Raw genomic sequence first — 25,268 nt, 5'->3', positions numbered from 1 at the left:
GCAACTCCACCATTTGTAGAGTTTAAATTTAGTATAGACTTAAGTTACAATTATGTTTTTTCAGTTTAGCTTTCTGGCCTACAATACACAACAAATACCATGTGTATCTTTCACTATAGAATACCATGTATCTTTCACTATAGAATACCATGTATCTTTCACTATTGAATATCTTTCACTATAATCATGTATCTTTCACTAAATCATTTTTCATGAACAGTTTAAATCATTTTAAACTTTAACTTTTAGTAGCTACTAGGATGTGAAAAAACTTGTATGACCTCTTTTATATAATCAATATATCTCTGTCATAGCTCCGAGTCACACAACAAACACACAACTCTCTCTCTCACACACACACACACACACACACACACACACACACACACACACACACACACACACACACACACACACACACACACACACACACACACACACACACACACACACACAGATATTACCATTCTTACATAGCTGCATCTGTTTTTAATGTGGATTTAATGTAGCATGATATTTGAAAATGGACAGTGTGATGTGGATCTGGTATGTGTGTGTGAGGGATCAGTGGGGTGTTAGGGGGCAGCTGTCCTGTCCTCCCCACTCAAGGCTCTCTGTCTGGGTATATATATTATATCCACGTCCTGGAGTGTGTGTGTGTGTGTGTGTGTGTTAGAGCAGCAAAGCTCCATGTTGTGTAAACAACACCCTGGTTACGGTAACCAAGGCCTGCTGGGCTATATATATCGAACCCTTTACCTTGAGAGAGACAGAAAGAGTGATACTGGCTAGCTAGCTAACAGACTACTGAGATAGAATAGCTTCAACGCTAGCTAACAGGCATAGCCCACAGGTTAGCCAGCTAGTCATTGTGATAGCATAGCCCACAGGCTAGCCAGGTAGTGATTGTTATAGCATAGCCCACAGGTTAGCCAGCTAGTGATTGTGATAGCATACCCCGCAGGTTAGCCGGCAAAACATTGTGATAGCATAGCCCACAGGTTTGCAGGTGTAACAGTATAACTTTAGACCGTCCCCTCGCCCATACCCGGGCGCGAACCAGGGACCCTCTGCACACATCAACAACAGTCACCCACGAAGCATCATTACCCATCGCTCCACAAAAACCACGGCCCTTGCAGATTAAGGGGAACTACTACTTCAAGGTCTCAGAGCAAGTGACGTCACCGATTGAAACGCTATTTAGCGCACACCACCGCTAACTAAGCTAGCTGTTTCACATCCGTTACACAGGCAAGACATTGTGATAGCATAAAGGGGAAAGGGGGATACCTATACATAACCCTGCTTAGCCAGCTAGCACTCAACAACTCTAGAGATTATATGAAGTAGTTGACTGAGGGTTGAATGTGTTTCAAACAACAGTCGAGACAACAGACCAGACAACCAGACCAGACAACAGACTAGGGCCCGGTTGAATAAAGCATCTTGTTTCCATTAAGATTTACCTTAAAGAATACTTTCCCCTTACCTGGGGGGATTGTTTAAGGGTGTTGCATACAGGCATGTAGGGGGCAGCAGGTAGCCTAGCAGGTTAGAGAGGTGAGCCAGCAAATGGAGGGTTGCCAGTTTGAATCCAGGGTCCGACGGGAAAAATCTGATGGTAAATGAGCTGGCAAATGGAGGGTTGCTGGTGTCAAATTCTAGAGGCCATTGCCTTCCGTTGTGCCCTTGAGCAAGGCGCTTAACCCAGGGCCATCCCGCCCATTAGGCAGGATTGGGCGGCCGCTTAGAGCAGCAGATTGATGAGGGAGGCATTTTCTGTGCTAAACGGACCAACAACACAAAATTCTTCCCCAAAACAATGATAACTTCTTTCAGCAAGTGGCATATGGGCTATTAAGGTGAGCATGATAAGCAGTACCCACTATGCCAATGGCAGGGGCACAAAATATGTATCGTGTTCATGCCCAGTGATCCTCTCCATGGTACTGTTGAAGAGACAGCCCTGTGGCGCTCCACCAACACTCCGTCAAAGTCATGTAACATTAATAATGTAGCCTGTATGGAAGAAAGAGTATATTGCCTCTGTGGACTTTTCTGTAGCCTACAGGGCGACCAAATTTATGACAATCTCATGAGACACTCACTCACCAAGATGGCGCCGATAGACTTGGCAGCTCTGTTTCTAGCTGCTAAGCAACTTTGCACTATTTGTACAGTATATTTGCAGTATTTTACATTATTAGCCTAGAATGTTTTTTGCGTTATTACATACAGCCGGAAATAATTTTTGGATATTAGAGCGATAGTAACTCACCAGCAATCCAACCAGAAATACGACTTTCACAATTGAATCCAAGGCGTACGAGTATATTACTCTATAATGTTCAGTCCCTGGACGAAAAAGTAGACCACCTCAGGGCGAAGATCTCCTTCCAGAGAGACATCAGGGACTTTAACATACTCTGTTTCACGGAATCACGGCTCTCTCCAGCTATACTGTCTCGTCCAAACAGCCAGCTGGGTTCTCAGTACATCGTGCAGACAGGAATAAAGAACCTTTCTTGGAAAAAGAAAGGCTGACATGTCTGTTTCTTGATAAACTACTTATGCTGTGATTGTGGTAATTCAAGTCCATTTGTTCACCCAACCTAGAATACCTCACAATCAAATGTTGACTGTATTACCTCACAAGAGAATTCTCTTCGGTTATCGTCATAGCCGTGTATATCCCCCCTCAAGCCGATACCACGACGGCCCTCAAGTAACTACACTGGACTTTGCTCAAACTTTAAAACACATATTCTGAGGACGCATTTATTGTAGCTGGGGACTTTAACAAAGCAAATCTGAGGAAAACGCTACCGAAGTTCAACACGTTGCCTGTAGTACCCGCACTTCAAAAACTCTCAACCATTGATACTCACCCTTCTGGGATGTCTACAAGGCCCTCCCCCACCCTCCCTTCAGCAAATCAGATCACAACTCCATTCTGCTCCTCCCTTCCTATAGGCAGAAACTCAAACAGGAAGTACCCATGCTAAGGTCTACTCAACACTGGACTGACCAATCAGGATCCATGCTTCAAGATTGTTTTGAGCACGTGGACTGGGATATGTTCCGTGTTGCCTCTGAGAATAACATTGACGTATACAATGACACTGTGACTGAGTTCATCAAGAAGTGTATAGGGATGGTGATCCCACTGTGATTATTTAATCCTACCCAAACCAAAAACCATGGACAGATGGAAGCATTTGCGCAAAACTGAATGCACGAACCACCACATTTAACCACGGCAAGGTGATTGGGAATATGGTTTAATACAAACAGTGCACTCTGTAATGTAACGAAAAAAGGAAAAAGTCAGTACAGAGACAAGGCAGAGTCGCAATTCAGTGTCTCAGACACGAGACGTATGTGTCAGGGACTCCAGGCAATCCCGGATTACAAAGGGAAAACCAGCCATGTTGCGAACACCGACATCTTGTCGGGCTGTATCACTACCTGGTATGGCAACTGCACCATCTGCAACCGCAGGGCTCTCCAGAGGGTGGTGCAGTATTCCCAAACGCATCACTGGGGGCACACTGCCTGCCTTCTAGGACATCACAGGAAGGCCAAAAAGATCATCAAGGACATCAACCACCCGAGCCACAGCCTGTTCATCCCTTTATTAAGACAATGTCAGTACAGGTGAATCAAAGCTGGGACCGAGAGACTGAAAAACAGCCTCTATCTCAAGGCCATCAAACTGTTAAATAGCCATCACTAGCCGACCTCCTACCCAGTACCCTTCCCGACTACCACCCGGTTACTCAACCTTGCACCTTAGAATCTGCTGTACATAGACATCGGCCACTTTAATAATGTTTACATACTGTTGTACTCATTTCATATGTATATACTGTATTCTAGTCAAGGCCATCCTATTTAACTATTGCTGTATATATACCATCACATATATATACTATTCTATAAATATACTAAATATCATATCCACATACTGTCCATGTCTATATATACCATCACATATATATATACTATTCTACGTATTCTATAGATATACTAAATATTATATCCACATACTGTCCATGACTATACATCCCATCACATATATATATATATATGTATATAACCCAATATATATATATATATATATTGTATATATATATATATTGTATATATATATATTGTATATATATATTGTATATATATATATATATATATATATATATTTATACTGTATTTATACTCTGGACTCTGACATTGCTCATCCTTATATTTATCTATTTCTTAATTCCATTCATTCACTTTTAGATTTGTGTGTGTTGTTGTGAATTGTTAGTTATTACTGCACAGTTGGAGCTAGAAACATAAGCATTTCGCTACTCCCACAATAATCTGCTAAATACGTGTATGTGATAAAATGTGATTTAATTCGATTTTTTTGCCCTATCAAATCAGAATACTCTTTGATATGAATATGAATGAAAATATCCTAAAAATAGGACAGGTAAAGGTAAAATGGACAACAACCTATGCAATCAAATTAGGCTACTCACAACTGCTGTCCGGGAGTTTCACTTAGTGGGATAAATTGCCAATATAATTAGTCATTTCAAATCTGTATTTGTCCATTTCTGAGCTGATCGTGACGAAGAAGAACATGCGAACTGCATTTTCCAAGAAAATGCGACGCCTGACAACATGGGTAGCTGAGATAGGCAGCGAGTGAGTTTCAATTTTGTAGAAGCTTATGTACAATTTATCCTACCATTTCTACCCAAATTTGAGGAATGCGAGAGCACCAGCCTCTGCCATATGGACACATTGATTCACAGTGAGCCATTGCGGTAAAGAAATGAGCACATGGAACGTGGAGATCAGTCACAGCAGTAGGCCTATATATCAAATCAAAGTGTATTGGTCGTGTACACAGATTTGCAGATGTTATCACAGGTGCAGCAAAATGCTTGTGCAGTAATAATACACAGAAAGCAATACAATACAATACAATACAATACAATACAATACAATACAATACAATACAATACAATACAATACAATACAATACAATACAATACAATATAATGCAAAATGCAAAAAAAAAAAGAAAGACATTAAGATCAGAATATCAGAACGTGTCAGAGTTCGGAATATAATATATCCTCAGTATCCAGTTTATTAGGTACACAACCCCAGACAGGCATTCAGTTGCTGTTCCATTGAACGTTAGACTGGGTAAAAATAGTTATCGAAGAGATTTTGAGCGTGATATGATTGACGGTGCCAGGCACGCCAGTTCCAGTGTCTCAGAAATGTCCGGCCTCCTGGGCTTTTCATGCACGACAGTGCAATGTTTCTACAACTTGATTAGAGTCCACCAGTGGTAAATTCACTTGATTGGACAAGATTTGGAAAGGCACACACCTGTCTATATAAAGTCCCACAGTTGAAAGTGCACGTCAGAGAAAAAACCAAGCCAGAGCCCAGACTTGAACCCGATCTAACATCTCTAAAGAGACTTGAAATTAGCTGTGCAGATACGCTCCCCATCCAACCTGACAGAGCTTGAGAGGATCTGCAGAGAAGAATGGGAGAAACTTCCCATATACAGGTATGCCAAGCTTGTAGCGTCATACCCAAGAAGACTTGATTGAGGCTGTAATTGTTGCCAAAGGTGCTTCTACAAAGAACTGAGTAAAGGGTCTGAACACTGATGTAAAAGTGATATTTCAGTTTTTTATTTGTAATACATTTGCTGCAATTTCTAAAAACCTATTTTTGCTTTGTTGTTATGGGGTATTGTGTGTAGATTGATGAGGGGGGAAATGTATGTAATCCATTTTAGAATAAGGCTGTAACGTAATTATTTGGGGGGAAAGGTCTAGGGGTCTGAATACTTTCCGAATGCGCTGTAGATAATAAACAAAAGTGAAATAAACAATGAAAAATGAACACAAACTCATAAAAGTTCCAAAGGAATAGAGACATTTATAATGTCATATTATGGCTATAAACAGTGTTTTAACGATGTGCAAATAGTTAATTAAAGAAAAAAGGGAAAATAAATAAACACAAATATGCGCTGTATTTATAATTTTACACCACTCCATTTCATACATATGGGTTGTATTTAACATGGTGTGTGTTCTTCACTGGTTGCCCTATTCTTGTGGCAGCAGGTCACAAATATTGCTGTTGGGATGGCACACTGTGGTATTTCACCCAATCGATATGGGGGTTTATCAAAATTAAGTATCCCCAAGTATCCCTAAGTATCCCTGCATGCATTGTTTGGGGTTTTAAGTTGTACACATAATATTTTTGCAGAATTCTGCATGCAGTCTCAATTTAGTAAATTATTGTTTGTGACCAGACCCCAGACCTCACAACCATAAAGGACAATGGGTTCTATAACTGATTCAAGTAATTTTAGCCCAGATCCTAATTGGTGTGTCAAATTTGATGTTCCTTTTGATGGCATAGAAGGCCCTTCTTGGTCACTCAGATCGTTCACAGCTTTGTGGAAGTTACCTGTGCCGATGTTTAGGCAGAGGTATGTATAGTTATTTATGTGCTCTAGGGCAACGGTGTCTACATGGAATTTGTATTTAAGGTCCTGGCAACTGAACTTTACTTGGAACACCATTATTTTTGTCTTACTGACATTTACTGTCAGGGCCCAGGTCTGACAGATTCTATGCAGAAGGTCTAGGTGGTGCTGTTGGTCCTCCTTGGTTGGAGACAGAAGCACCAGATCATCAGCAAACAGTAGATATTTGATATTTGATTTTAGTATACACTTGCAAATTCCATGCATATGAGGAAGCAGCATCACAGGCAGCCCAGATCTTTATTCCATTGGTTTTAGACGGTATGTACTGCCTGAAGGGGCAGCGGCCCCTAAATGGCATAAGCTGTCATCAACAGTAACATTGGGCCCAGAGTTGTAAAACAGGGGAAAGTGGTCCACCCACTTGTCCCACACTAATCTGATTGCAGCTAGCTTGTCTCTCTGCTGTCGAACTGGTGCATCGGTTATCGAAGTGGATATTCCTGGAAATAATGTGGAAGTTTTCCAGACATTGTTGCATGGAAAAGTCATTTTCCAGTTCCTGCATCCCACAGGGATTCTGTTGATTCCCCATTTGATTTGAAAACACCAGCAAGGATTAGAACCCCAAAGTATGCATGTAAATGAGTTTGGTCCTTCTCCTTCCATCTCTCTCCAAAAACACGCCTTCCCTCCAAAATAGTGCAGTCCAGAATGATTTTCTGGATGGTGTCTGGGATGAACATTTCAAAAGAAGACTTTATGTCCTGCACATGAGTACCGCCATCTGCGTCGGCCCTGGTTGTATCCTTATCACATTGGCAACTGAGGGGGGGCTCATTCCTGGGCAAGAAGACCATTACATTTCAAAAAGTTTTGACATCCATAATTCTCCTCCTGCAGACTGCTGATGAGCTGGTCCTGGGGCTGGCTGAGGGTTGACCTCATCCTCTTCCAACTCACTGTCAGACTCCGAATTAACATAGACACAATCCTCATATTCTGAACATTTTTCGTCCTCCTTCCACACTGGCTTCTCTCTCTGCATATTTTTTTTTTTACTCTAAGGCCCTCTAAGCAGAGATCATTTTTTTGCCATACTGATTGATTGGGATAAGGAGCCACACATGCAAAGCTATTTATTTGTTGTGTCCCTCCCTCAATTTGCACCTGGCAGGGGTAGAGTTTGGGAAAATACAGATTTTTTTTTTACAATGTATCTTCCAGGTTCCCGCAAGAGATTGTGTAGTTTCACACACTACAAAGTGTAAAAAGTGCAAGAAAAGCAGGAGACAGGCAGACAGGCAGACAGACAGACAGGCAGACAGGCAGACAGACAGACAGGCAGACAGGCAGACAGACAGACAGGCAGACAGGCAGACAGACAGACAGGCAGACAGGCAGACAGGCAGGCAGACAGGCAGACAGACAGACAGGCAGACAGGCAGACAGACAGACAGGCAGACAGGCAGACAGACAGACAGGCAGACAGACAGACAGGCAGACAGGCAGACAGACAGGCAGACAGACAGACAGGCAGACAGACAGACAGACAGACAGACAGGCAGACAGACAGACAGGCAGACAGGCAGACAGGCAGACAGGCAGACAGACAGGCAGACAGGCAGACAGACAGACAGGCAGACAGGCAGACAGGCAGACAGACAGGCAGACAGACAGACAGGCAGACAGACAGACAGACAGGCAGACAGGCAGACAGGCAGGGAGACAGGCAGACAGGCAGACAGGCAGGGAGATGGACAGGTTCTTGGTGCTGTGTTGAAACAGCAGACCCAGGAAGGAGGAGGAAGACAGAGTGAAGGCACACAGCAAATCTTTTTGTTTCATTTTTACTTGTTTTTACCTACACACACACTTTTATTACCCTCGGGTCCAGTGGCCCAGAAAACCACAAACGTTTTAAGTATAGCCAATTGGAATTTGTGGTCAGTATATTTGATCATTTCATGTCTCATTTCCATCAACACTAGAGGCCTTTTTGGTTGGAGGGTTTGTGTTTTGTCCTGTAGTTCAATCAATTGAATTGGAGAATCCAGTGGGTTCTGGTAGTCTTCAATAGTTGATTCTAGGATTGACATTTGATCATGTATATGTTTTTGCTGTTTGTTCTTTGTTATAGAGCGAGAAAGATTAGAGAAGTGGTTCATCCATACATCTCGGTTTTGATAGATAACTGTTGGTGTTTGTTCAGTGTGTTCCAATTTTCCCAGAAGTGCTCTATGGATTCTTCTCTCTCTCTCTCTCTCCCTCTCTCTCTCTCTCTCTCTCTCTCTCTCCCCCACCCCCTTCTCTCCACTCCCCTCTCCTCCTCTCTCTCTCCTACTCTCTCCACTCCCTCCCCCTCTCCCACTCTCCCATATTCTCTAACTTTCTCTCTCTCTCTCTCTCTCTCTCTCTCTCTCTCTCTCTCTCCTCTCCTCTTTCTCTCCATCCCTCCCCCACTCCCTCTTTATACCTCCCCCTTTCTCTCCCCCTCTCTATCTCTCCTCTTTCTTCTCTCTCTCCCCCTCTATCTATTACTTCCTCTCTCTGTCTGTTAAATTATTCAGGTGTTAGTTTTGTACCTGCCTCTCTCTTTGGGAGTCGCCAGGCAACTGAAAGACTATCCCAGGCCCCTGAACCAACCCACATGACAGCAATGCCCCCCACCCCCAACACACACACACACACACACACACACACACACACACACACACACACACACACACACACACACACACACACACACACACACACACACACACACACACAGACACACACACACACACACGCACACAAACACACAAACAAACACACTCAGTCTCTCACCAGTCCTGTCTGGTCTAATCTCGTCAGTTTGATCTGAGCCAGGCTCTCTCACCTGTCTAACTCTAACCCTAACCCTTCTCAATGCTTTGTATTTCCTGCAGGATAGTTGACTGACTGAACAAGCAGCATGTCTAAACCATCGTCCAACGTCAAAGCCCTGCAGGTAGGAGTGTGTGTGTGTGTGTGTGTGTGTGTGTGTGTGTGTGTGTGTGTGTATAATTTCTCTCAATAAAATATAGTACTGTTTTGAATCCATCTACAGTAGTTATTTTGTTTAAAATATAAATGACACTACAGAGGGACCTCCTCACTAAAATCTGTAGCTCTCCCAGCGGTCTAGTGTAGTTAGAGCTGGGTTAGAGATACAACCTGTAGCTCTCCCACTGGTCTAGTGTAGTTAGATGCCAGTGGTCTAGTTGTAGTTAGAGCTGGGTTAGAGATACAACCTGTAGCTCTCCCAATGGTCTAGTGTAGTTAGAGCTGGGTTAGAGATACAAACTGTAGCTCTCCCAGTGGTCTAGTGTAGTTAGAGCTGGTTTAGAGATACAACCTGTAGCTCTCCCACTGGTCTAGTGTAGTTAGATGCCAGTTGTCTAGTTGTAGTTAGAGCTGGGTTAGAGATACAAACTGTAGCTCTCCCACTGGTCTAGTGTAGTTAGAGCTGGGTTAGAGATACAACCTGTAGCTCTCCCAGTTTCTAGTGTAGTTAGAGCTGGGTTAGAGATACAACCTGTAGCTCTCCCAGTTTCTAGTGTAGTTAGAGTTGGGTTAGAGATACAACCTGTAGCTCTCCCACTGGGCAAAGACATCAGTTCAACATCTAGCATTGATTTACATTTGGTTGAGTTCAATGTGAATTCAACGTGAATTCAATGTGAAATCAACAAAACATGTCATTGGATTTAGGTGATAAAAATAGTAAATGTCCTTACATTGATTACTTTTTTCAAATCCAAATAGTTTTCCACAATGATTCATCAACATCACATTTGATTTTTTGTTTGAAAACACTTGGAAAGCTATCCAGGACTAGGTCCAGAACTAGTAACTCTGTTGCTCTGTAGCTCTCCAGGACTGGGTTGAGACATAAAGCGTGTAGCTCTCAAGGACCAGGACTAGAACTAAAACCTGCAGTTCTGTAACTCTCCAGGAGCAGGGGTAGTGCATGGCTCTAACTAAAGCCTCTAGCTCTCAAGGACCAGGGATAGAACTAAAACCTGCAGTTCTGTAACTCTCCAGGAGCAGGGATAGTGCATGGCTCTAATTAAAGCCTCTAGCTCTCAAGGGCCAGGACTAGAACTAAAGCCTGTAGCTCTGTAGCTCTCCAGGACCAGGACTAGAACTAAAGCCTGTAGCTCTGTAGTTTTCCAGAACCAGGACTAGAACTAAAGCATGTAGCTCTGTATCTCTCCAGGACCAGGGCGCATGCAGGGTTATAGGACCAGGAATATAACTAAAGCCTGTATCTGTGTATCTCTCTACAACCAGAACTAAAGCTAAACCGTGTCGCTCTGTAGCTCTCCAGGACCAGGGCGCATGCAGGGTTATAGGACCAGGAATATAACTAAAGCCTGTATCTGTGTATCTCTCTACAACCAGAACTAAAGCTAAACCGTGTCGCTCTGTAGCTCTCCAGGACCAGGACTGGAACTAAAGCCTGTAGCTCTGTAGTTTTCCAGGACCAGGACTGGAACTAAAGCCTGTAGCTCTGTAGTTTTCCAGGACCAGGACTGGAACTAAAGTCTGTAGCTCTGTAGCTCTCCAGGACCAAGACTGGAACTAAAGCCTGTAGCTCTGTAGCTCTCCAGGACCAGGACTGGAACTAAAGCCTGTAGCTCTGTAGCTCTCCAGGACCAAGACTGGAACTAAAGCCTGTAGCTCTGTAGCTCTCCAGGACCAGGACTGGAACTAAAGCCTGTAGCTCTGTAGCTCTCCAGGACCAAGACTGGAACTAAAGCCTGTAGCTCTGTAGCTCTCCAGGACCAGGACTGGAACTAAAGCCTGTAGCTCTGTAGCTCTCCAGGACCAAGACTGGAACTAAAGCCTGTAGCTCTGTAGCTCTCCAGGACCAGGACTGGAACTAAAGCCTGTAGCTCTGTAGCTCTCCAGGACCAAGACTGGAACTAAAGCCTGTAGCTCTGTAGCTCTCCAGGACCAGGACTGGAACTAAAGCCTGTAGCTCTGTAGCTCTCCAATACCAGGGCTATAATTAAAGCAAGTTCGTCGCCCCAGTGCCTTACCATTCAACATCACACCCCTGGGAAAGACTACACTCAATCAAAGGACATACTGAATAGATGAGTCTTCAATAAAAAAATATAAAAAACATACTATTTAACCTTTATTTAACCAGGTAGGCTAGTTGAGAACACCTTTTTTAACCAGGTAGGCTAGTTGAGAACACCTTTATTTAACCAGGTAGGCTAGTTGAGAACACCTTTATTTAACCAGGTAGGCTAGTTGAGAACAAGTTATCATTTGCAACTGCGACCTGGCCAAGACAAAGCATAGCAATTCGACACATTCAACAACACAGAGTTAAACATGGAATAAACAAAACATACAGTCAATAATACAGTAGAACAATACTGGTAGAGATACTGGGGTGCACAGGAGCTAAATAAATAAATACCAGTATGGGGATGAGGTAGGTAGATGGGCTGTTTACAGATGGTCTATGTACAGGTGCAGTGATCTGTAAGCTGCTCTGACAGCTGGTGCTTAAAGCTAGTGAGGGAGATGTGAGTCTCCAGCTTCAGAGATTTTTGCAATTCGTTCCAGTCATGGGCAGCAGAGAACTGGACGGAAAGATGACCAAAGGAGGAATTGGCTTTGGGGGTGACCAGTGAGATATACCTGCTGGAGCGCGTGCTACGAGTGGGTGCTGCTATGGTGACCAGTGAGCTGAGATAAGGCGGGGCTTTACCTAGCAGAGACTTGTAGATAACCTGTAGCCAGTGTATTTGGAGACGAGTATGAAGCGAGTGCCAACCAACGAGAGCGTACAGGGAACAATGGTGGGTAGTGTATGGGGCTTTGGTGACAAAACGGATGGCACTGTGATAGACTGCATCCAATTTGTTGAGTAGAGTGTTGGAGGCTATTTTATAGATGACATCACTGAAGGCGAGGATCGGTAGGATGGTCAGTTTTACGAGGGTATGTTTGGCAGCATGAGTGAAGGATGCTTTGTTGCGATATAGGAAGCCGATTCTAGATTTAATGTTGGATTGGAGATGCTTAATGTGAGTCTGGAAGGAGAGTTTACAGTCTAACCAGACACCCAGGTATTTGTAGTTGTCCATGTATTCTAAGTCAGAGCCGTCCAGCATCACTACTCTGGAGAGCAGGTTCGGGCAGTGATCGATTGAAAAGCATGTATTTAGTTTTACTTGCGTGTAAGAGCAGTTGGAGGCCACGGAAGGAGAGTTGTATGGCATTGACGCTCGTCTGGAGGTTAGTTAACACAGTGTCCAAGGTGGGGCCAGAAGTATACAGAATGGTGTCGACTGCGTAGAGGTGGATCAGAGAATCACCAGCAGCAAGAGCAACATCATTGATGTATACAGAAAAGAGAGTCGGCCTGAGAATTGAACCCTGTGGCATCCCCATAGAGACTGTCAGAGGTCCAGACAACAGGCCCTCCGATTTGACACACTGAACTCTATCAGAGAAGTAGTTGGTAAACCAGGCGAGGCAATCATTTGAGAAACCAAGGCTGTCAAGTCTGGCCAGGTCGATGAATACAGCTGCACAGTAATGTCTCTTATCGATGGCGGTTATGATGTCGTTTAGAACCTTTAGCATGGCTGAGGTGCACCCGTGACCAGCTCTGAAACCAGATTGCATAGCGGAGAAGATATGGTGGGATTCGAAATGGTCAGAATCTGTTTGTTAACTTGGCTTTCGAAGACCTTAGAAAGACAGGGTAGGATAGATATCGGTCTGTAGCAGTTTGGGTCTAGAGTGTCACCCCCTTTGAAGAGGGGGATGACCGCGGCAGCTTTCCAATCTTTGGGAATCTCAGACGATACAAAAGAGAGGTTGAACAGGCTAGTCATAGGGGTTGCAACAATTTTGGCAGATCATTTTAGAAAGAGAGGGTCCAGATTGTCTGGCCCGACTGATTTGTTGGGGTCCAGATTTTGCAGCTCTTTCAGAACATCTGCTATCTGGATTTGGGTAAAGGAGAAATGGTGGGGGCTTTGGCTGGTTGCTGTGGTGGGTGCAGGGCAGTTGACTGGGGTAGGGGTAGCCATGTGGAAAGCATGGCCAGCCGTAGAGAAATGTTTATTGAAATTCTCAATTATAGTGGATTTATCGGTGGTGACAGTGTTTCCTAGCCTCAGAGCAGTGGGCAGCTGGGAGGAGGTGCTCTTATTCTCTTAACTTTTTTGAGTTATTACTACAGGATGCAAATTTCTGTTTGAAAAAGCTTGCCTTAGCTTTTCTAACTGCCTGTGCATATTTGTTCCTAACTTCCCTGAAAAGTTGCATATCACGGGGGCTATTCGATGTTAATGCAGAATGCCACAGGATGTTTTGATGCTGGTCAAGGGCAGCAGGTCCGGAGTGAACCAAGGACTATATCTATTCCTAGTTCTACATTTTTTGAGATGGGCATGCTTATTTAAGATGGTGAGGAAGGCACTTTTAAAGAATAGCCAGGCATCATCTACTGACGTGATAAGGTCAATGTCATTCCAGGATACCCCGGCCAGGTCGATTAGAAAGGCCTGCTTGCAGAAGTGTTTCAGGGAGCGTTTGACAGTGATGAGGGGTGGTCGTTTGGTCGCAGACCCATTACGGATGCAGTCAATGAAAAAGTGATCGCTGAGATCTTGATTGAAAACAGCAGAGGTGTTTTTGGAGGGTGAGATAGTTAGGATGACATTTATGAGGGTGTTTACTGATTTGGGGTTGTACCTGCTCGGTTCATTGATAATTTGTGTGAGATTGAGGGCATCAAGCTTAGATTGTAGGATGGCCGGGGTTTTAATAAGCATGTCCCAGTTTAGGTCACCTAGTAGCACGAGCTCAGAAGATAGATGGGGGGCAATCAATTCACATATGGTATCGAGGGTACAGTTGGGGGCAGAGGGAAGTCTATATCAAGCGGCAACAGTGAGAGACTTGTTTCTGTAAAGGTGCATTTTTAGAAGTAGAAGCTCAAATGGTTTGGGTACAGACTTAGATAGTAATACAGAACTCTGCAGGCTATCTTTGCAGTAGATTGCAACACCGCCCCCTTTGTCAGTTCTATCTTGGCGGAAAACGTTATAGTTAGCGATGGAGATTTCAGGGTTTTTGGTGGTTTTCCTAAGCCAGGATTCAGACACGGCTAAGACAACATAAAGACTTAAAGGTCAAGACCGACTCTGAGTCTCTCACATGGATAGGCAGACGATTCCATAAAAGTGTAGCTAGGGTAGCCTAGTGGTTAGAGAGTTGGACTAGTAACCAAAAGGTTGCAAGTTCAAATCCCCGAGCTGACAAGGTACAAATCTGTCGTTCCGCCCCTAAACAGGCAGTTAACCCACTGTTCCTAGGCTGTCATTGAAAATAAGAAGTTGTTCTTAACTGACTTGCCTAGTTAAATAAAGGTAAAATAAAAAAATAAAAAAATATGAGAAAGCCCTGCCTCCAGCTGTTTGCTAACAAATTCTATGAACATTAAGGAGGTCTGTGTCTTGTGACCATAACGTATGTGTAGGTACAGTATATACAACAGGACCAAATCAGAGAGATAAGTAGGAGAAAGTCCATGAAAACCTTGAAATCAGCCCTAGCCTTAACAGGAAGTCAGTGTAGAGAGGCTAGCACTGGAGTAATATCATACATTTTTGGGGTTCTTGTCAAGATTCTAGCAGCCGTATTTACCACTAACTGAAGTTGCTTTAGTGCTTTATCCGGGTAGCTAGAGAGTACTCCATTGCAGTCATCTAATCTAGAAGTGATAATAGCATGGATTAGCTTTTCTGCATCATTTAAAAAAAAAAGATTTTTGCAAGGTTAAGAAGATGGAAAAAAGCTGCCCTTGAAATATTCTTGATATGTTCGTCAAAATAGAAATTAGGGTCCAAAGTAACGCAGTCCTTCGGAGATTTATTTGTGACGGCAGTACAACCATCAAGATTAATTGTCAGATCCAACAACAGATCTCGTTATTTCTTGGGACCTAGAACTAGCATCTCTGCCACCATCCACTTCCTTATGTCTGAAACAGAGACTTCCAGGGTAGGCAATTTTAGGGTTTTACCATGTTTCATCATAATGTGCAGCTGTGTGTCGTCTGCATAGCAATGAAAGTTGACATTGTGTTTCCGAATGACATTACCAAGAGGTAGAATATATAGTGAAAACAATAGTGGTCCTAAAACGGAACCTTGAGGAATACTGAAACGTACAATTTATTTTTCAGAGGACAAACCCCCCACAGAGACAAACTGATATAAGATCTAAACCGGGCCAGAACTTGTCCATGTATGTAACGATGTGCGCTGAGAGTCGGGAACCAAGTTCAGGGAGTGAGTGTTTTAATAAATTAACACAACATAATACAAACTAAGAAACACGGACAGCACACAGACATGGAACAGAAACAATGACGCCTGGGGAAGGAACCAAAGGGAGTGACATATAAAGGGCAGTTAATCAAGGAGGTGATGGAGTTCAGGTGAGTGTCATCATATGCTGATGCACTTAATGATGGTGACAGGTGTGCGCCATAACGAGCAGCCTGGTGACCTAGAGGCCAGAGAGGGAGCAGACCAATTATGACTTCCAATCTCTCCAAAAGAATGTGGTGATCAATGGTGTCAAAAGTGTCACTAAGGTCTAGGAGCACGAGGAAAGATGCAGAGCCTTGGTCTGTCGCCATTAAAAGGTTATTTACCACCTTCAATAGTGCAGTCAGTACGATGATGGGGTCTAAAATGTACTGGAGTGTTTCGTATACGTTATTTGTCTTCAGGAAGGCAGTAAGTTGCTGCAACAGCTTTTTCTAAAATGGTTAAGAGGAATGGGTGATTAGATATAGGCCGGTCAAGGTTTGGCTTTTTCAGGAGAGGCTTTATTACTGCCACTTTTAGTGAGTTTGGTGCACATCCGGACGATAGGGTGGACGATGTTTATTATGTTCAACATAGGAGGGCCTAGCAAAGGAAGTAGCTCTTTCAGTAGTTTAGTTGGAATTGGGTCCAGTAAGCAGCTGGTTTAGAGGCCATGACTATTTGGTGAATGTGTCGAGAGAGCATAAAAAACTTGAGTGTCTCTATTGATCCTTTATCTTGGCCAGGTCGCAGTTGCAAATAAGAACTTTTTCTCAACTAGCCTACCTGATTAAATAAAGGTGAAATTATTATTATTTTTTTAAATCCTAGGTCGTGGCAGTTCTATGCACTCAGGATAACTAAGTTTTGGAGAAATACGCAGATTCAACGAGGAGTCCATAGTTTGCTTTCCGATGATCATGATCTTTTCATCAAAGAAGATCATCAAGTCATCACTGATGAAGTAAAGGCCATACTCACTTGGGGAATGCTGCTTTTTGCTTTGCGACAGTATCAAAGATACGTAAATGTTCGATTGTTTTTATTCTCCTCAATTAGGTTGGAAAAGTAGGCTGATCAAGCAGCAGTGAGGGCTTCTGGATACTGCACGGTACTGTCATTCCAAGCTAGTCGGAAGACTTCCAGTTTGGTGGTGAGGGCTCTTCTGGATACTGCACGGTACTGTCATTCCAAGCTAGTCGGAAGACTTCCAGTTTGGCGGTGGGCTCTTCTGGATACTGGGTCATTCCAAGCTTCGGAAGACTTCCAGTTTGGTGGTGAGGGCTCTTCTGGATACTGCACGGTACTGTCATTCCAAGCTAGTCGGAAGACTTCCAGTTTGGTGGTGAGGGCTCTTCTGGATACTGACGGTACTGTCATTCCAAGCTTCGGAAGACTTCCAGTTTGTGGTGAGGACTCTTCTGGATACTGCACGGTACTGTCATTCCAAGCTAGTTGGAAAACTTCCAGTTTGTTGGAGCGCCATTTCCTTCACAGATGAAAGCAGGTTCACACTAAGCACATGTGACAGATGTGACAGAGTCTAGAGACGCCATGGAGAACGTTCTGCTGCCTGCAACATCCTCCAGCATGACCGGTTTGGCGGTGGGTCAGTCATGGTGTGGGGTGGCATTTCTTTGGGGGGCCGCACAGCCCTCCATGTGCTCGCCAAAGATAGCCTGACTGCCATTAGGTACCGAGATGAGATCCTTAGACCCCTTGTGAGACCATAGGCTGGTGCGGTTGGCCCTGGGTTCCTCCTAATGCAAGACAATGCTAGACCTCATGTGGCTGGAGTGTGTCAGCAGTTCCTGCAAGAGGAAGGCATTGATGCTATGGACTGGCCCGCCCGTTCCCCAGACCTGAATCCAATTGAGCAAATCTGGGACATCATGTCTTGCTCCATCCACCAACGCCACGTTGCACCACAGACTGTCCAGGAGTTGGCGGATGCTTTAGTCTCCTGGTCTCCTGAGGAGATCCCTCAGGAGACCATCCGCCACCTCATCAGGAGCATGCCCAGGCATTGTAGGGAGGTCATACAGGCACGTGGAGGCCACACACACTACTGAGCCTCATTTTGACTTGTTTTAAGGACATTACATCAAAGTTGGATCAGCCTGTAGTGTGGTTTGCCACTTTAATTTTGAGTGTGACTCCAAATCCAGACCTCCATGGGTTGATACATTTGATTTCCATTGATCATTTTTGTGTGATTTTGTTGTCAGCACATTCAACTATGTATAGAAAAAAGTATTTAATAAGAATATTTCATTCATTCAGATCTAGGATGTGTTGTTTTAGTGTTCCCTTAATTTTTTTGAGCAGTGTATAATAAGATGGGGGTCCGATAGTCCAGGATTATGAGGAAAAACATTTCGATCCACAATATTTAACCCATGGGACTAAACTAGATCCAGGGTATGACTGTGACAGTGAGTAGGTCCAGATACATTGACTATGACTGCCTTGGAAGTGAGGTATCTAACATGAATTAGTCCTATTAAGATGTGAGATTATCACAATCTATTTCAATAATGGCAGGAATGGAGGAGGTCTTTATTCCAGTGAGATTGTTAAGGTGAACACCGCCATGTTTAGATTTGTGGCACAGACACGGTCTCAATGAGGAAAGCTTAGCTGACAACACTGACTGTGCTAGTGGCAGACTCCACTATGCTGGCAGGCTGGCAAACAGCCTGCTGCCTGGCCTGCACCCTATCTCATTGTGGAGCTAGGGAGTTAGAGCCCTGTCTACGTTGATAGATAAGATGAGACAATACCGACATTCATAATATGTTAAGCACACTGTGTGTGTGTGTGTGTGTGTGTGTGTGTGTGTGTGTGTGTGTGTGTGTGTGTGTGTGTGTGTGTGTGTGTGTGTGTGTGTGTGTGTGTGTGTGTGTGTGTGTGTGTGTGTGTGTGTGTGTGTGGGTGTGTGTTTCATTTCCATACTCTTAATAGAACAGGACCAAACCAGGATGTAGTGTCTGTAACCAAAGCAGATGGTTTTGTGGCAAGACAGACACTAGGTTCACACACACATCAGTCAATACACACGCAATACTTAGGGATCTATAAGTAAATAACTTGCAAAGAGTCTAGAGGAGGTTTACACCAATCCAATGCTCTTAAATGTGTGCTGAGGAGTGAACGAATGCTGAGGAGTGAACGAATGCTGAGGAGTGAATGAATGCTGAGGAGTGAACGAATGCTGAGGAGTGAACGAATGCTGAGGAGTGAACGAATGCTGAGGAGTGAACGAATGCTGAGGAGTGAACGAATGCTGAGGAGTGAACGAATGCTGAGGAGTGAACGAATGCATTTCAGGAGAAAGGACAGAGAATTGGAAAGCTGTACATGTGGCCTCGAGAGTTGAGTGTGTCTGATTGGTTGTTGCTCCTGTCCAACAGGCAAATCTAAATATTCCGATGGGAGCGCTGCGTCCAGGTGCGGGACATCCTGTCAAGAGGAGAGAGGATACTGTAGACACAGAGGAGGTCAGACACACACACACACACACACATAAACAAACACGCACCAATATGGCTTGAGGACCTACAGTTGAAGTCGGAAGTTTAGATACACTTAAGTTGGAGTAAATAAAACTCGTTTTTCAACCACTCCACAAATTTATTGTTAACAAACTATTGTTTTTGTGCATGACTATCTACTTTGTGCATGACACAAGTCATTTTTCCAACAATTGTTTACAGACAGATTTTTTCACTTCTAACTCACTGCATCACAATTCCAGTTGGACAAGAGTTTAGATACACTAATTTGACTGTGCCTTTAAACAGCTTGGGAAATTCCAGCAAATGATGTCATGGCTTTAGAAGATTCTGACATAATTTGAGTCAATTGGAGGTGTACCTGTGGATGTATTTCAAGGCGTACCTTCAAACTCAGTGCCTCTTTGCTTGACATCATGGAAAAAATCAAAAGAAATCAGCCAAGACCTCAGAAAAAGAATTGTAGACCTCCACAAGTCTGGTTCATCCTTGGGAGCAATTTCCAAATGCCTGAAGGTACCACGTTCATCTGTACAAACGATAGTATGCAAGTATAAACATCATGGGACCATGCAGCCGTCAAACCACTCAGGAAGGAGACGCGTTCTGTCTCCTAGAGATGAACGTACTTTGGTGTGAGAAGTGTAAATCAATCCCAGAACAACAGCAAAGGACCTTGTGAAGATGCTGGAGGAAACAGGTACAAAAGTATCTATATCCACAGTAAAACGAGTCCTATACTGACATAACCTGAATGGCTGCTCAGCAAGGAAGAAGCCAGTTCTCCAAAACCGCCATGAAAAAGCCAGACTACGGTTTGCAACTGCACATTGGGACAAAAATCGTACTTTTTGGAGAAATATCTTATGGTGTGATAAAACAAATATAGAACTGTTTGGCCATAATGACCATCGTTATGTTTGGAGGAAAAAGGGGAGGCTTGCAAGTCGAAGAACACCATCCCAACCGAGAAGCACGGGGTGGCAGCATCATGTTGTGTGGGTGCTTTGCTGCAGGAGGGATTGATGCACTTCACAAAATAGATGGCATCATGAGGGAGAAAAATTGTGGATATTTTGAATCAACATCTCAAGACATCAGTAAGGAAGTTAAAGCTTGGTTGCAAATGTATCTTCTAATGGACAATGGCCCCAAGCTTCCAAAGTTGTGGCAAAATGGCTTAAGGACAACAAAGTCAAGGTATTGGAGTGGCCATCACAAGACCCTGACCTCAATCCTATGGAAAATGTGAGGGAAGAACTGAAAAAGCACGTGCAAGCAAGGAGGACTACAAACCTGACTCAGTTACACCAGCTCTGTCAGGAGGAATATGCCAAAATTCACCCAACTTATTGTGGGAAGCTTGTTGAAGGCTACCCAAAACATTTGACTCAAGTTAAACAATTTAAAGGCAATGCTACCAAATACTAATTGAGTGTATGTACACTTCTGACCCACTGGCAATGTGATGAAAGAAATAAAAGCTGAAATAAATCATTCTCTCTACTATTATTCTGACATTTCACATTCTTAAAATAAATTTAACAGGGATTTTTACTAGGATTAAATGTCAGGAATTGTGAAAAACTGAGTTTAAATGTATTTGGCTAAGGTGTATGTAAACTTCCGACTTCAATTGTAAATACACAATAGGAAACTCTTTTTGAACAGGCTCCTCCCCCAGACCCCCTGCAGGAAGCCACGGCCCTGTCGCCAGAGGAGAAGAAGCCATTGCCAGGATCGATGAAGCTTCCTGGTCCAGCAGTCAACCTATCAGAGCTGCAGAACGTCAAGAGTGAACTACGATGGGTCACCAAGGACTAACACACACACTGGTACAGACACACACTGGTACAAACACACACACACACACACACACACACACACTGATGTCCACTTCAACCATGAAAAACATTGCAGTAGATGCATTTTTAGGATTTCACTACAAGATGTCAGTGTGGGATGTGTATTATTCTTATTAGGGGTTATGAGTACTTATTTGGGGTTGTGAGTACTTATTAGGGATTATGGGAATTTATTTGGATTATAGGTACTTATTTGGGTTATGACCACTTATTTGGGGTTATGGGTACTTATTAGGGATTATGGGAATTTATTTGGATTATAGGTACTTATTTGGGTTATGACCACTTATTTGGGGTTATGGGTACTTTTAGGGGATCAGGGTAATTATTTGGGTTATGACTACTTATTAGGGGTTATGGAGCCAGTTATTTGGGTTATGAATACCTATTAGGGGTTATGAGTACTCATTTGGATTGTGAGTACCTATTTGGGTTATGAGTACTTATTTCAGTTATGAGTACTTATTAGGTGCTATTAGTACGTATTAGGGATTATGAGTGCTTATTTGGGTGATGAGTATTTATTAACGGTTATGTGTACTCATTTGGATTGTGAGTATTTATTTGGGTTATGAGTATTTATTAGAGTATATGAGTATTTATTTGGGATTATGACTTCTTATTTGGGTTTGATACTTATTTGGGTTATTTGTACTTATTTGGTTTGAAGACTTATCAGGGGTTATGAGTACTTAAAAAAATATATATATTTCACCTTTATTTAACCAGGTAGGCTAGTTGAGAACAAGTTCTCATTTACAACTGCGACCTGGCCAAGATAAAGCAAAGCAGTGCGACACAAACAATAACAGAGTTACACATGGAATAAACAAGCATATAGTCAATAACACAATAGGAAAAAAAAGAAAGTCTATATACAGTGTGTGCAAGTGACGTGAGGAGGTAAGGCAATAAATAGGCCATAGTAGCGAAATCATTACAATTAAGCAAATTAACACTGGAGTGATAGATGAGCAGATGATGATGTGCAAGTAGAAATACTGGTGTGCAAAATAGCCGAAAAGTAAATAAAACAATATGGGGATGAGGTAGGTAAATTGGCTGGGCTATTTACAGATGGACTATGTACAGCTGCAGTGATCGGTTAGCTGCTCAGATAGCTGATGTTTAAAGTTAGTGAGGGAAATATAAGTCTCCAGCTTCAGTAAGCGTACAGGTCACAATGGTGGGTAGTATATGGGGCTTTGGTATCAAAATGGATGGCACAGTGATAGACTGCATCCAGTTTGCTGAATAGAGTGTTGGAGGCTATTTTGTAGATGACATTGCTAAAGTTGAGGATCGGTAGGATAGTTAGTTTTATGAGGGTATGTTTGGCGGCATACGTTTTGGTTATGAATACTCATTTGGGTTATGAGTACTTATTTGGGTTATGAGTAGAAAGGTTTTCTGTTTGGCCCTGGAAATGTGTTGTTTTTAATGCGTAACTTTGTGAACACTGTATGGTTAAATAAGGGTGACATTAAAATATGAAAAAGATAACCTAGCTAAGTCTTTATGTTTCTGTGTCCTACAGCGGTGTTTCCCAACTTCTCCTCCAGTACTGAATCAGGTGTGCTTGTCCAGGGATACAATAAAATGTGTACTGTTGGGGATACTCAAGGAGTACTACAGGTTTCTCATCAGACCCACACCCACCCTGCATCTTCTACTGATGGACTACAACTACCACACCCACCCTGCATCTTCTTCTGATGGACTACAACTACCACACCCACCCAGCATCTTCTACTGATGGACTACAACTACCACACCCACCCTGCAGCTTCTACTGATGAACTACAAATACCAGACCCAACGTAAATCATCAACTGATAGACGACAACTATACCAGACTACACCTAACCCTATCAGCTACAGACAGCTATACCAGACTACACCTAACCCTATCAGCTACAGACAACTATACCAGACTACACCTAACCCTATCAGCTACAGACAACTACCACCAGACTATACTTGACCCTATCAGCTACAGACAACTATATCAGACTACACCTAACCCTATCAGCTACAGACAGCTATACCAGACTACACCTAACCCTATCAGCTACAGACAACTCCACCAGACTATACTTGACCCTATCAGCTACAGACAACTACCACCAGACTATACTTGACCCTATCAGCTACAACTATATCAGACTACACTAACCCTATCAGCTACTACACCTAACCCTCAGCTCAGACAACTCCACAGACAGACCCTATCAGCTACAGACAACTATACCAGACTACACCTAACCCTATCAGCTACAGACAGCTATACCAGACTACACCTAACCCTGTCAGCTACAGACAACTCCACCAGGCGAATGACCTGCAATAGGCCATCTACTTCAACAAACGCATAACTGGTTTAATTTCCCATGCAGTGAAGTTAGGGTTAGGGATAGACTGAATTGAAGTGAACTAAATTTAACAATAATACATCCAGCCCTGGTAGCTATAGGTCTCTGTGTTACCTCATATAGAAAAGACTACAACCAGACTAGTTATAGGGTTTGTTTGTAAATTCACTCTGGAGTGCAAGAGTGCAGAATTAGTAAATTCAGAGCGTTTCACTCTTGGACTAATCAGAGCTCACACTGGACACTGGCGGTTAATCAGAGCTCACACTGGACACTGGCGGTTAATCAGCTCAGCGTTCTGACCTAACAACGGCTGTCAAGCACCCAAGATAACTGGCTAAAGTTGACTAGCTTGCTAGCTACTTCCAGACACAAATGAAACAACACCTCACTCTGACCATTTACCATAGCAGAGCTGGATAGGATGTTTTCATGTTATCCAGAGCATTGGTGACTGTAATTGTGCTGCTGACAACAATATATTTATATTTCTTTGCCAACGTTTACTGACACTGATCATATTCAATGGGTGCTCGTAAATTAATCAGTTATTTTGGACTCTGGTACACTCAGACGATGAGTGCTCTGGAATAGGATTAGATAGTCAGAGTGAATTTACTAACGCACCAATAGACATCACAACATTACAGCTCTGTTACAGCTCTGCTACCTTTTACATCTTTAACTGTCAATGTGAACAAGACACAATCTGGAGAATGTATCTGGTGGACTGATGTCATCAGAATGTGTATGGTGGGTTGTGATGTCATCAGAATGTGTATGGTGGGTTGTGATGTCATCAGAATGTGTATGGTGGGTTGTGATGTCATCAGAATGTGTATGGTGGGTTGTGATGTCATCAGAATGTGTATGGTGGGTTGTGATGACATCAGAATGTATTCGGTGGACTGTGATGACATCAGAATATTGTGATGTTTTAATTGTTTGAAATTCCCTTATAATCAAAATGGTTTCTAGGAGATGATGGATTCCTTAGCAACTGTTGCAATAAATTATATCTTGATTCTACATAGTGGCACGGTCTCTGTCATATACACAACAGGCAGCCACACAGACAGACACATGACACACACACACACACACACACACACACACACACACACATACACACACAGAGCAGTGTGTAGGTCCGTGTGTATGTGTCATCACTTTCACTCCTCTGTTCCCACCCTTCAGTATCACTACATGAATCACAAGACACTCATCCATCATCGTCACACACACACTCACACAGAGTCTGCCCTGGAGAGCAAAAGCAGAGGGCAGATGTGTCTAAATTTAGTTTCCACCAGGTCACAGTGTATTCGACTGGTTACAACTGCTAGTCGGGGTACTGCAGCCTACAATAAAAACAATATGGCTACAGACCACAGCACCAAACCAAACGTCAACACTATACCAGACTGCAAATCTACTGGGGTAAAACATTAAATTTAAGATTAATTTCACACAGCGTCTGTGTTAAAAATATATATTTTTAATGAGTATGATGACACCATTTTCAGGAGAATGGAGAACAAACACACACGTACACACAAACGCCTGAGGCTAATCACAGGTATTTGAGCACGACAGATAATAAAGTCATAATA

The 25,268-nt window shown here is 43.1% G+C and overlaps 1 protein-coding gene across 4 annotated transcripts in view; it reads left to right on the top strand.

The window, feature by feature from the left end:
- The window catches only part of LOC112227602 (small muscle protein X-linked), a 29,237-nt gene extending 5,813 nt beyond the window's left edge, over positions 1-23,424 (top strand). For 3 of the 4 annotated variants that reach the window (XM_024392394.2, XM_042314233.1, XM_024392395.2), the window contains 4 exons: positions 9,454-9,515; positions 19,317-19,403; positions 21,090-21,253; positions 22,821-23,424. In XM_024392394.2, coding sequence (XP_024248162.1) covers positions 9,480-9,515; positions 19,317-19,403; positions 21,090-21,242 — 276 coding nt within the window. In that variant the 5' untranslated portion in view covers positions 9,454-9,479 and the 3' untranslated portion in view covers positions 21,243-21,253; positions 22,821-23,424. Of the gene's footprint in view, positions 1-9,453; positions 9,516-19,316; positions 19,404-21,089; positions 21,270-22,820 lie in introns of all 4 variants that reach the window. The other variant, XM_024392396.2, reaches the window with a different exon arrangement.
- Positions 23,425-25,268: the final 1,844 nt, after the last annotated feature.

Source organism: Oncorhynchus tshawytscha, unplaced genomic scaffold (assembly GCF_018296145.1).
Source record: "Oncorhynchus tshawytscha isolate Ot180627B unplaced genomic scaffold, Otsh_v2.0 Un_contig_1997_pilon_pilon, whole genome shotgun sequence".
Lineage (NCBI taxonomy): Eukaryota > Metazoa > Chordata > Actinopteri > Salmoniformes > Salmonidae > Oncorhynchus > Oncorhynchus tshawytscha.
The sequence above is the reverse complement of the archived record's forward strand: the minus strand, read 5'-3'. Positions and strand labels throughout refer to the sequence as shown.